Here is a 13,854-nt window from a genome sequence, read left to right on the forward strand (position 1 = left end):
CCTCGTGGTCTGGAGGAGGCGTAATCCCTCTTCCGGTCCTCCCGGGCATCCTGGCTGGGTGCCACCCCCAGCTGCTTGCCACACTCTTTAAAACAAAATATAAAATTACCTTAAAAAGTTTTAGAAAATACTGAACTAGAACATATCTCAAGTCTCTTTTGAAAGTAGACAGAACCATTTCTAATCACACCAATATTTTTAGTGTAGCTTATTTAGATTTTTTACAATGCAATCAATGCAGCTAAACTTGACAGGAGGCATACTATTAGGAGGTAGCTTGATTCATGGTAGAGTTGATTTTAACTAAATCTTTTTATTTTATGCATGCAGGAATTATTTTAAAAATGAGAGGACAATAAATCAAGAAGTCTAGACATGGCAGCAGTAAGCATTTTGACTGAGAAAGCCACCCAGGCATGCTGACAATGACATTTGTTACCATTCTGCCTGTATATGCCAAGCCAGGGATATTTTTGAATAAAGGGAAGCTTGAAAAATACTATTATGCATAATCAGTTCTTCAGTATTTATGATTTAATGTTCCTTATTGTTTAATACTGCATCTATTCATCTATTATTAACATCCATCCATCCATCTATTATCCAACCTGCTATATCCTAACACAGGGTCATGGGGGTCTGCTGGAGCCAATCCCAGCTAACACAGGAATAAATCCATTGGCAGGGCGCCAGCCCACCGCAGGGCACACACACACATCAAGGCCAATTTAGGATTGCCAATGCAATTAATCTGCATGTGTTTGGACTATGGGACTAAACTGGAGCACCTGGAGGAAACCCGCACAGACACGGGGAGAACATGCAGACTCAACGCAGGGAGGACCCAGGAAGTGAACCCGGGTCTCCTTACTGCGAGGCAGCAGCGCTACCATTGCACCACCGTGCGCCCTATTATTAATATATGAAACAGATTTTCAAACACATTGGACAACACATACACTAAATGGCCAAAATGATTTGGACAACCCCCCAAATTGTTAAGTTCAGGTGTTTCATTTTTAACAAGTACATAAAATCAACCAAATAGCCGTGCAATCTCCATTGAAAAACATTGGCAGTAGAATGGGTTCTACTGACGCTCTCTGTGACTTTAAATGTGCCACTGTCATAACATTGAACAAGCCAGTATGTGATATTTCTGCTCTGCTAAATCTGCTAAGGAAAATTTTAAGAGTTATTATAGTGAAATGGAAGTGTCTAGGAAGAAGAACTGCTCAGGCACAAATTGGTCCACCATGCAAGCTCACCAAACTACCTTTGGAAAAAACATCAGCACAAGAAATGTGCGCTAGAAGTTTCATGAAATGAGTTTTCATGGCCGAGCTGCTGCACATAAACCTAAGATCGTTCTACACAATCACAGTCATTGGCTGGAGTGATGTAAAGCAGACTGTCATTAGACTCTGGAGCAGTGGAAGTGTGTTCTCTGGATTGATGAGCCATGTTTAACTATCTCACAATCTGACAGATCAATGTGAGTTTGGCAAGTGCCAAGTGACCGCTACCTTCTGGACTGCATAGTGCCTACTGTAAAATTTGGTGGTGAAGGGATAATGGTCTAGGGCAAATTTTCAGGGTTTGGGATAGGCCCCTTCATTCCAGTAAAGGGTACTGTTAGTGCTACACCATACAACAACATTTTAGACAATTGTGTACTTCCAACTTTGTTGCAACAGTTTGGGAAAAGTTCTTTTCTGTTCCAGCATGAGTGTAGTCCTGCACACAAATTACAGAAAGACATGGTTTGACAAGTTTGGAGGAACTTGAGTCGTCTGCATAGAGCCCTGACCTCAACCCCATTGAATACGTTTGAGATGAATTGGAACACTGATTTACTGCGGTGGGCTGGCGCCCTCCCTGGGGTTTGTTTCCTGCCTTGTACACTGTGTTGGCTGGGATTGGATCCAGCAGACCCCTGTGACCCTGTAGTTAGGATATAGCGGGTTGGATAATGGATGGATGGATGGAACGCTGATTTATGAGCCAGGTCTTCTTGTTCACCATCACTTTCTGACCTCACAAATGCTATTTTGTCTGAATTCCAACAGACACACTTAAAAATCTTAAAAAAACGTTCCCAGAAAAGTTGTGTATAGCGTATGATGATTGTATTTAGACACCAGCCCAATTATCTTCTGTGATCATTATCATTATTATCATTATATAATTATAGTGCAATATTAAGGAATTGCAGAGTTTCTTACATAAATTTCATTAATATCCTTAAGAAAATGTCCACATTTTTTACATTTTATATTTATGTGCTTAACAGATGCTTATATCCAATATGAAAAGAGGTCAACATTAGATAGATTTAGATGAGAACAGGCCATTTAACCCAACATAGAACATAACTGAGTAAGCATAATGTATGTCTTAGGGACTGTTTGTGAAACGAGTGTGTCGAGACAAGATTACAAAACTGAGAAGCAAATAGCTCAGAACAGAATGCAAGCTAGTTACAATTCCTAGGTTACAAAAACCAAACAGCTAATATTAGTTAGACAGAAATTCAACAAATGAGAATCTTCAAATGCTTCTTTTTTCTGACATACTGTATTGTCTCATTTAGTACCCTGAGTGCATGTTCTACTGTGCTGTCAAAATATTGTAATCAGTATTATTTTCTTTGAAGTACTTATTTTAAAAATGTGCTAAATATCTCATTTATTTTCTGTGTCATTAATGCTTTAGGAAATATCTGTATATTTTGTAGTCTTTTTCTTTCTATCTCATTGTAATTAGATTTACACTCTGTCATACTATGGGTCTTTAGATTTAGAAACTAAATCAATTGCTATAATTCATTATGACAAATTCACCATTTCCAGATAATAGGCATACATTACCAGTTGCTTATGGATTTATTGTGGCTCTCTTCATTTCAATATCTTAACATTCGAAAGTATAACTTAATTTCCAAACTAAAGAAATATGTATTACAAAATGTGCAAAAAATTGATACACAAAAACCATTGTAGCCATATAAGCAAAGCGTACCTGAACAAATTAACAACTACTGCGACAAAGCAATGTAAGGATAATCTCATTTTGCAAAAGATAATCTGTTAATAAACTCTCCAGGTTGTCTATGTCATTATACAGTGCATCTGGAAAGTATTTACAGCACATCACTTTTTCCACATTTTGTTATGTTACAGCCTTATTCCAAAATGGATTAAATTCAATTTTTTCCTCAGAATTCTACACACAACACCCAATATTGATAACGTGAGAAACGTTTACTTGAGGTTTATGCAAGTTTATTAAAAATAAAAAAACTGAGAAATCACATGTACATATGTATTCACAGCCTTTGCTCAATACTTTGTCGATGCACCTTTGCCAGCAATTACAGCCTCAAGTCTTCTTGAATATGATGCCACAAGCTTGGCACACCTATCCTTGGCCAGTTTTGCCCATTCCTCTTTGCAGCACCTCTCAAGCTCCATCAGGTTGGATGGGAAGCGTCGGTGCACAGCCATTTAAAGATCTCTCCAGAGATGTTCAATCGGATTCAAGTCTGGGCTCTGGCTGGGCCACTGAAGGACATTCACAGGGTTGTCCTGAAGCCACTCCTTTGATATCTTTGCTGTGTGCTTAGAGTCGTTGTCCTGCTGAAAGATGAACCGTCGCCCCAGTCTGAGGTCAAGAGCGCTCTGAAGCAGGTTTTCATCCAGGATGTCTCTGTACATTGCTGCAGTCATCTTTCACTTTATCCTGACTAGTCTCCCAGTTCCTGCCACTGAAAAGCATCCCCACAGCATGATGCTGCCACCACCATGCTTCACTGTAGGGATGGTATTGGCCCGGTGATGAGCGGTGCCTGGTTTCCTCCAAACGTGACGCCTGGCATTCACAGCAAAGAGTTCAATCTTTGTCTCATTACACCAGAGAATTTTGTTTCTCATGGTCTGAGAGTCCTTCAGGTGCCTTTTGGCAAACTCCAGCCGGGCTGCCATGTGCCTTTTACTAAGGAGTGGCTTCCGTCTGGCCACTCTACAATGCAGGCCTAATTGGTGGATTGCTGCAGAGATGGTTGTCCTTCTGGAAGGTTCTCCTCTCTCCACAGAGGACCTCTGGAGCACTGAAAGAGTGACCATCGGGTTCTTGGTCACCTCCCTGACTAAAGCCCTTCTACCCTGATTGCTCAGTTTAGATGGCCGGCCAGCTCTAGGAAGAGTCCTGGTGGTTTCGAACTTCTTCCACTTACGGATGATGGAGGCCACTGTGCTCATTGGGACCTTCAAAGCAGCAGAAAGTTTTCTGTAACCTTCCTAAGATTTGTGCCTCGAGACAATCCTGTCTTGGAGGTCTACAGACAATTCCTTTGACTTCATGCTTGGTTTCTGCTCTGACATGAACTGTCAACTGTGGGACCTTATATAGACAGGTGTGTGCCTTTCCAAATCATGTCCAATCAACTGAATTTACCACAGGTGGACTCCAATTAAGCTGCAGAAACATCTCAAGGATGATCAGGGGAAACAGGATGCACCTGAGCTCAATTTTGAGCTTCATGTCAAAGGCTGTGAATACTTATGTACATGTGCCTTCTCAATTTTTTTATTTTTAATAAATATGCAAAAATCTCAAGTAAACTTGTTGTCATTATGGGGTGTTGCATGTAGAATTCTGAGGAAAAAATGAATTTAATCTATTTTTGAATAAGGCTGTAACATAACAAAATGTGGAAAAAGTGATGCACTGTGAATACTTTCCGGATGCACTGTATACTTAAAAACAACTTGTTCAGCAAAGTTAACGGTGTAAACCACAATCACCCCTGACCTCCTAGGACAATTTCATGATCTGTAATGCTGCAGGAAGAATAACATTTTAACTTACAGAGCTTAAGCAGCAATCCATTAATTTAGCTATTAAAGCACAAAGTTCTTAGTTCTGTTTGTATAAACTCCTGTTTCTGTTGAATCTGTCTTGATGATTGATTTTATATTTTTGGGTTTCTGTTGTTACAGTCATGATTGGCTGAAGGTGATGGACTGTCCTGAAACAGCTTGGATTTTGTTCATGAAGCAGCAGAAACCCAATCATATTATTGTCCCTGTCTTTCCCCCAACAATTACATATGCAGTATTTGAAGTGTACATTTACCTCATGTTCCCAGAGTGATTCCTTTTTATAATATGGGTTCTAGTCTTTTCTTTTAAGAGTGCGTAAAAAGTATATAATCCTTTCAATGTGTGTTTAGAAGTTGATATGAAGAAAACAGAAAATTTCTTCAGAACTTAAATGTAAGAAATACAACTGATGTCCAGGTTTTGTGTTTACTCTTTCAGAAAGTTCAGCATCCCCAAGAGTGTTCCACTTGTGGAGGATTTTCTTTCGTTCCTTGCTCAGTGTGCCATGGGAGTAAGATGTCAGTGTTCCGAAACTGTTTCACAGACTCTTTTAAAGCCTTGAAATGCACATCATGCAATGAGAATGGACTGCAGCCTTGCCCAAGTTGTGTCCACTAACAGCCACTTGTACAATTTTACACACTTTGTATTATCCAAGTTTTTAGCTTCGATAATATGAATGGACATTAAATAAAGATTTGTTATAATAACTCATTCTGTGCAGTTTATAATGACATCTTTATGAGACTTGTTAAAATGCATTCTTATTTCTTTTTCATAATAATATATGATATTGTCTAACATTGTTATTTATAAAGTTTGGGGTTGTAATAAAGTACACAGCAATGTAAAAGGCAAGAATATGGATCTATGAACAACAGTACAAAAAATCACAGATTTTTCTAACATCAATATCGTCTTTTTGTACAGAGGAGCAGCAAAGTGATTATTTAGTAACATACTGTTTTTTATATTATACAGACTTTTACAATGGCTGTTGTTTACATAAAACAAACTAAACAGAGATTCTGTGATTAACTATCAAATTTTGTAGCCATAAACATTTCAACAAAAATGGACAGCCATGAGTTTTGAAACTGGAAACTTCACTGCTTTGAATCTGTTTTTGATTCACATTTCTTCTGGTGCCTAGCTGACTACCAGTGTAAGGTGCTAGGGAGATGTGTTTTTCTTACTTTTTTTTAAGTAATGCTAAAGTAAACAATGGAAGACTTGAAGCAAATGACTGTGTGCCATGATTATGAAATATGACTTTGTCTACTGTAATGATGAACGTAACCTTTAAGGAGTGCACTCCTGCTGTTATTAGTGGACTTTGTCATATCTTTAGTTTAGTGTCTTGCATAGAGTGAAGTTCTCCTGATTTTTTTTGTGATATCATGGAAAAGTTTATACCTTCACAGGATGGCAATTCTTCACCATCTACACCAAATTCTGGGCCCTGTTATCAAACCTTGGTATCCTGGGGGATCTCTGTAATGTTACCTTGTATAATCTCATAGTCCTGTAATCTCTGCACAATTGATTCAAGGGTATTAGTTTTATATAGTTAAGCTACTGTTAATCAGAAGCATCTTAACGCCCATATTGGTCTCTGTTTCTAAGGAAGCATCATCAGAAATGTGGACCATTTCAAAAAGTCTGTGTTTTCTGTCCTTGGGCCTATGGGGACAGCAGGCTCATTATTGTATGAAAACAATGGTGAGTAGCCTAAATAAAGATTCATATGATCTGTAATATCAGGTAAATTGTCTTAATCATTCACAGTTTTCTGAATAGTAGACACTGTGCTTATTCTTTAGGAGTTCTCCATTTGAAGAGGAAATTACTTCCGTTTACAGAACGATAAAACAAGGTGACTGCATTGTTTACAGTGTGCAAAGAATGGCATGGACAATGTCAAGAAGGAATTGTTCAAAGGAAAATGCAACCAAGATATATGTTTTATTGTCAAAAAGCTTTCAAGAAAGGCACTTTAACCTTGAAGGTTTTGTTTATACTAGTGGACAAGTTAATCCTGGCAATGCATTTCTAGACTTCGTCCTGTTCTTACGCAACACAGTACTGAAGTATTGGTTAATGCCGTGGTCACCTCACATATAGATTACTGTAATGCTATGCTATCTGGCATCCCACAATACAACTTATTCAAAATTCTGCTGCCAGGATAATAACCTGTTCTAAATCCACTGAACATATTACACCTATTCTCTCTCTCAACTTTACTGGCTCCCTGTTAAATACAATACAAAATATAGTTGTGCTTGAAAGTTTGTGAACCCTTTAGAATTTTCTATATTTCTGCATAAATATGACCAAAAAGGTCATCAGATTTTCACTCAAGTCCTAAAAGTAGATAAAGAGAAACCAGTTAAATAAATGAGACAAAAATATTATACTTGGTCTTGCAGTGTATTCCTCATTTGATCTGGCGACAACTGCTGTTCAATGCACTGTGCCGCAAGACCATATTGGATGAATGTTTTCCTTTCTCCTACATGTATATCTGTTATGTACAAATTGTATGTAGAAATTTCTAAAATACAGACATTGACTATTTGTTGTGGATAATAGAGGGTACTTGAGAATTTAAAGAGAATAAAGAGGCCAAAACACACAAAAATGAAAATGTTTTATTACAAAAGATAAATTCTAATAAGAGGATAGAGAGCACATTACATGACAGGATATACAATAGAGGAAGTCAGTAAACCTACAGTACATGGCTCTTTGAGCCAAAGCAGTGATGACTGGTTCACTGGCCATTAGTCTTCTCTTGTTGGACCCTTTTCACAAATTAAACCCCAAAAATAACTTCTTAAAGTATTTAATATGACCATAATTGTATGAACACTGCAGTAATACAGGACAGAAGTCAGGCTGTAAGATGCCCAGGTGGCAGGAACAGTACCAATATTATCATTGACATTGACAGCGTACAACCCTTGATAGCGGCCACTATGTCTCAGTACTGTGTATAGAGCTCAGCAGATAGTCAGTCACTGGAGCTCCAATATGTGTCTGGGATTTTGGGGAATGATGGGGAGCATGTCAAGAGTTCCCCCCACGACTTTAGGTGGAAGCAGGGAGAATTAATATCTAATACATGTCTCTGTTCTACAGATTATAATTTTCAGGTGGTCAGGGGGTTGATTGCCTGGCCCTTTAACAGAAACCCAGAGACCAGGATTGCCGGGACACCTGGGAACATTATAGGGTAGTCATTGACAGCATAACCCTAAGTCTTCTCTTGACCTTTTCTGACCCAAAAAGTGGTAGCTTGCCTTCCCTAGAAGCAGTTAAAACTTGAAAGAGAAAAGGCTCTTCTGGACATGCTGTATGCTAGTTGGCCTTGGTATTGGGATATAAGCAGGACGATGGTCAAGCGTGAGAAAGAGCTGACACAATAAGAGTGCTTGAAGGTACAAGGGTGATATATGAGGGCTCACTGAACTTAAAAGTTTTGTATCTAAAATAGGCACCTTGCAGGATAGCCAGGGATGCAAGGCATATGCTTATTTAGGCCCAGAGGGGCAGGCCGAGTTTTGTTTTGTCTGCTTGCATAATTTTCTTTTCCTTGTTTTATCCCCTCTGGTGCTATCACTTTGTTAATAAAATAAGCTTGATGCATTACTTAGGTGTCCTTGGAATATATTCTTGGTTTGGGGGTAGGTTCAAAAGTGATCTTAGTTGTAAAATTCTCACATAAACATGCAATATAAGTAAAATTATGTTATAAAGAAAAAAACTTAAAAGAAGGAAACCACTTTAGTTTAGGTACTGCAGTAATACATCTATCACTCATTTACTGTTTTGTAGCAAGACCTTCTAAAGTGTTTATTTATCTCTACTATGAGATCTACTAACAAAGTATTGATTTGGAGTGGTCTGACGTGGCTTAACTGAACACACATTTCTCTTGATATTACAAAATTCACATTTATTATAAGACCTGTGAATCTTTCATATTAATACTAATTAATTTTACCATCTTGTAAATATGCCACACTGCACACAGATGAAAAACATATCTACTGATGTTTCATAAGTGCTATGAATATCAAAAAAAGCATTTTTTTAAGGTCTTGTTACATAAGATTTAATGAGTAATAGCTACTATTTTGCAGTACCTAAACTAAAGTGCTGCCAACCATTTTATTTAGATAAACATGCTAAAGTAACACATATGTGTAGCCGCAAATGAGCAACTCCATGTGCTTTGATTGAGCTGGGCATGACAAAATGAGACACAGGAGAACATCTGTGCAAGTGGCAATATATGCAAATAAATAAATAATAATAATAATAATAAAATAACGGCCTGATTCTTAATGTGTCTCCAGCGCATTGCCTATAGTAAGAATAACACTAAATTCAATTTTACAATGTAGTAGTTTAGCCCAACTCTGCAGTTTGTTCCCCTTATTCTATAGCGGTACTCATCTTTAATAGATACTTGAAATGTATACTGGCATTTTGCAAACAAACTGACAAAGGTTAAGAAATTAAAACAAAATTTTGAAAGATTAAAACTCTTCAGGTTTGGAGGTTAGGCTGATTGTTGGAAGGCTGTTTAAGTAAAGTTGTACATAGCTTGACATATGCCAAATGTACAAAAAATGTGGAATTTTTGTCAGAAGCTGTTGTAAACAGCAAAATATTTCTAAAGCTTTGCCGCTCTTTTTCCAAATAAAGTTTGTTTTTAATATCACATGAGAAACTCAGCGTTATTACTTGTAAAGGCAACTGCAGGGTCAGCGTTAACTGCAAGTGGTTGAGCTTTCAGGACCAGATTCTTAGTTAACCACTAATAGTACCCAGTAAGTCGGCAGGTATGTCCACTGACTGTAACCTCCTCGATACAGATCCAGATGTCAGAAGTTTTCCTGCTTCTCTATTTTAAGGCAACATCCTGCCATGGGAACCTGGGACACTGGCAGGGAGCTTCAGCTAAGCTGTCTTATTTCTTCTCTGAGAATCAGTGCATGCTTCACTCTGCATCATGATGACACCAAAAGTAAATGTGGCATAGACCTTACAAGGCCCTCTTAGCCCATTCCTAAGGGAGCGTGGAGTCTGGAGGTAGCAGTTGACAAAGGCTCATGGGATAGGAGAAAGAGGAAAAGGCCAACATTGCTTGGAAAAAGGATCTGGGAGGAGATCGGGTAGATGTCATGTATTCTTTTCATTTATGGCTAGGGGTTTTAGTAGAGTTCCCATCTGTGTAGTTAGGCTCAAAAGAGGAATATTATTGTTTTATCTCATGATTTGTTACCCTGGATATTCTGTCTATTTATTTATTCTGTATTTTTATATTTTCAATAAACTTGCTGTTTCTGGGTTCACTGGCTGTGTCCTGGATCAAGTCAGAAGTAGGTCCACAACAGTAATAATATACAGGTACTCCCCAGGTTATGGACATCAGACCTACGACTTACGAACGGGCCACAGCTGCGATGCATGCGCCTCGGTAACTGCTGCAGCTTGGGGACGCTGCAAGCGGTGGATGGATGGAGGCTGGATGGGGGCAATTTCACTGCTCGTGCAGTGTAGTGTCCCTCGGACGGCTCCTGTTGGCAAGCAGTTTCACTAAACACCCACCTCCCATGGCTGCCCCGTTTGTTCTCGGTGGGCGGCTAGTAATGCTGCAAGCGGTAACTCGGTTGTGGCTGAACAGAGGCCATTGAGGGTGAACAGGGGGCAGCATCGTAGTGTGCCTCGGATGGCTGCCTGTTGAAAAGGGGCAGTGGTGGGCGATTCACTACATGCAGCATACTGTAGAGGAGGAGACAGTGTGGTGGGCGGGTGGTGAACCGCCCCTCGCCCCCATTCATTCTCAATAGCAAGCCTGCTTGTACTGTTACACACATAGCAGGAAGTTGTCTGTTGTCAGTACATCAGTACATCATGTTGATGATGGGTGCCTTCCTGCTCTGATAATGTGCAGTGCTGTTCAGAAGAGCTCATCTTAACCTTTTGTCTTCACCCTTCAAGAATGTCTCTGAAACACAAATCTGATGCAAGTGCTGGTGTTATAGTAAAGAAGTGAAAAACCATCACCATTGAAAATAAAGTAGAAATAATAAAAAGGTCAGAGAGAACTCGATCATTCATTGGCAGAGCACTTGGTTAAAGTCGGTCAACAATGGCATTTATTAAAATAATGTACCTGTTCCGACTTACATACAAATTCAACTTAAGTACAAACCTACAGTCCCTATCTCGTACCTAACCTGAGGACTGCTTCTATTCAGTTTGTTTGTCCTTCTGTAGCATATAAGCAAGTAGGAAAAGAATCAGGCAAAGCCTCCAAATCTTCATCAAAGTATGCCCCTTTTGAAACATATTACCAAAGTTCCAAGCCCAACAGCTACTAGTGAGCGTGCCAGTTTTAGAGGCGAACAGAAAATAGTTTGGCACCCCTAAATAACATATCCATCTTACTATCTTGGTGGTTTTCCCAGAACTAATTCTGTAATATCACTTATAGGTACAGTGCATCCAGAAAGTATTCACAGCGCATTACTTTTTCCACATTTTATGTTACAGCCTTATTTCAAAATGGATTAAATTCATTTGTTTCCTCAGAATTCTACGCACAACACCCCATAATGACAACATGAAAAAAGTTTACTTGAGGTTTTTGCAAATTTATTAAAAATAAAAAAACTGAGAAATCACATGTACATAAGTATTCACAGCCTTTGCTCAATACTTTGTCGATGCACCTTAGGCAGCAATTACAGCTCAAGTCTTTTTGAATATGATGCCACAAGCTTGGCACACCTATCCTTGGCCAGTTTTGTCCATTCCTCTTTGCAGCACCTCTTAAGTTCCATCAGGTTGGATGGGAAGTGTCTGTGCACAGCCATTTTAAGATCTCTCCAGAGATGTTCAATCGGATTCAAGACTGGGCTTTGGCTGGGCCACTCAAGGACATTCACAGAGTTTTCCTGAAGCCACTCCTTTGATATCTTGGCTGTGTGCTTTGCTTAGGGTCGTTGTCCTGCTGAAAGATGAACAGTCACCCCAGTCTGAGGTCAAGAGCGCTCTGGAGCAGGTTTTCATCCAGGATGTCTCGGTACATTGCTGCAGTCATCTTTCCCTTTATCCTGACTAGTCTCCCAGTTCCTGCTGGCTGAAAAGCATCCCCACAGCATGATGCTGCCACCACCATGCTTCACTGTAGGGATGGTATTGGCCCGGTGATGAGCAGTGCCTGGTTTCCTCCAAACGTGATGCCTGGCATTTACACCAAATAGTTCAATCTTTGTCTCATCACACCAGAGAATTTTGTTTCTCATGGTCTGAGAGTCCTTTAGGTGCGTTTTGGCAAACTCCAGGTGGGCTGCCATGTGCCTTTTACTAAGGAGTGGCTTCCGTCTGGCCATTCTACCATACAGGCCTGATTGGTGGATTGCTGCAGAGATGATTGCCCTTCTGGAAGGTTCTCCTCTCTCCACAGAGGACCTCTGGAGCTCTGACAGAGTGATCATCGGGTTCTTGGTCACCTCTCTAACTAAGGCTCTTCTCCCCCGATCGCTCAGTTTAGATGGCCGGCCCGCTCTAGGAAGAGTCCTGGTGGTTTTGAACTTCTTCCACTTATGGATGATGAAGGCCACTGTGCTCATTGGGACCTTCAAAGCAGCAGAAATTTTTCTGTAACCTTCCTCATATTTGTGCCTTGAGACAATCCTGTCTCTGAGGACTACAGACAATTCCTTTGACTTCATGCTTGGTTTGTGCTCTGACATGAGCTGTCAACTGTGGGACCTTATATAGACAGGTGTGTGCCTTTCCAAATCATGTCCAATCAACTGAATTTACCACAGATGGACTCCAATTAAGCTGCAGAAACATCTCAAGGATGATCAGGGGAAACAGGATGCACCTGAGTTCAATTTTGAGCTTCATGTCAAAGGCTGTGAATACTTATGTACATGTGCTTTCTCAGCTTTTTTATTTTTAATAAATTTGCAAAACCTCAACTAAACTTTTTTCACATTGTCATTATGGTGTGTTGTGTGTAGAATTCTGAGGAAAAAAATGAATTTAATCCATTTTGAAATAAGGTTGTAACATAACAAAATGTGGAAAAAGTGATGAGCTGTGAATACTTTCCGGATGCACAGTATCACATTTCAATGGCTCTCATGAGAACAAGGTCTAATATAAACAGAGTGTAACATTAAAAATTGAAAAAAATGTATTAAGTGTACTGCAGTTGGATTAGTAATGCAGTGGTTAACTTACAGCTTCAGAAGACTGGTTTGAATGCCAGCCTGGTGGCTATGTGTATGGCGTTTGCATATTCTCCCAGTGGCTGTATAAGTTTTTCTCTGGGCTGTCCAGATTAACTCTCATATACAAAACAATTGCATGATGGTCTGAGTGGCAGTTCATCCAAATGCCTCAGACCTGAATGTTCATCTTGGAGCACATTTGCTCACGTCATAGAATGAAAAATGCAAATGACACACCCTGACAACAACCCATTTGAATATGATAAAAATGTTTAAACTCCAGACATAATGTAAATGGACCAGCAGTCAGGAACGAGCAGATGTGTGGCAGCAGTCTACTGTATGAACATGGACAGTTTTGGTAATTTCTGGCAGGAAGAAGGAAAGGCTTCTGCTAAGGGCAGCTTCAGAGGATAATTGTGAGCAGGGAAAAGGCCGGGAGATAAAGTCAAAAGAGTTTACTAAGCAAATAGTCAGGAGATGGAAGTCAAAGCTCCTGTGATGTCAAAAAAACACGGTTAAAGTCTATCAAATGGAGCAGAGAAAAAAGAAGAAGAAATTTGAAAGCAGAAGTAAGTCAAAATCAAAATGAACCTGTTACAAAATAAAGACCCTTTTGTTAACTATTGCTAAGAGTTTGGGAAAAAAACATTTTTTCATCCACTGATCACCATCTTATACCAGCCATCCCGGTGATGTAACAACGG

At 39.5% G+C, this 13,854-nt stretch overlaps 1 protein-coding gene across 1 annotated transcript in view; it reads left to right on the forward strand.

Annotated features, from left to right (window-relative positions):
* The window catches only part of grxcr1a (glutaredoxin and cysteine rich domain containing 1 a), a 60,921-nt gene extending 55,417 nt beyond the window's left edge, over positions 1–5,504 (forward strand). The window contains exon 4 of the mRNA XM_039752783.1: positions 5,322–5,504. Within this exon, the coding sequence (XP_039608717.1) occupies positions 5,322–5,501 (180 nt within the window). The 3' untranslated portion in view covers positions 5,502–5,504. The remainder of the gene's footprint in view (positions 1–5,321) is intronic.
* The last annotated feature ends 8,350 nt before the right edge of the window (positions 5,505–13,854 follow it).

Source organism: Polypterus senegalus, chromosome 4 (assembly GCF_016835505.1).
Source record: "Polypterus senegalus isolate Bchr_013 chromosome 4, ASM1683550v1, whole genome shotgun sequence".
In the NCBI taxonomy this organism is placed as follows: Eukaryota; Metazoa; Chordata; class Cladistia; order Polypteriformes; family Polypteridae; genus Polypterus; species Polypterus senegalus.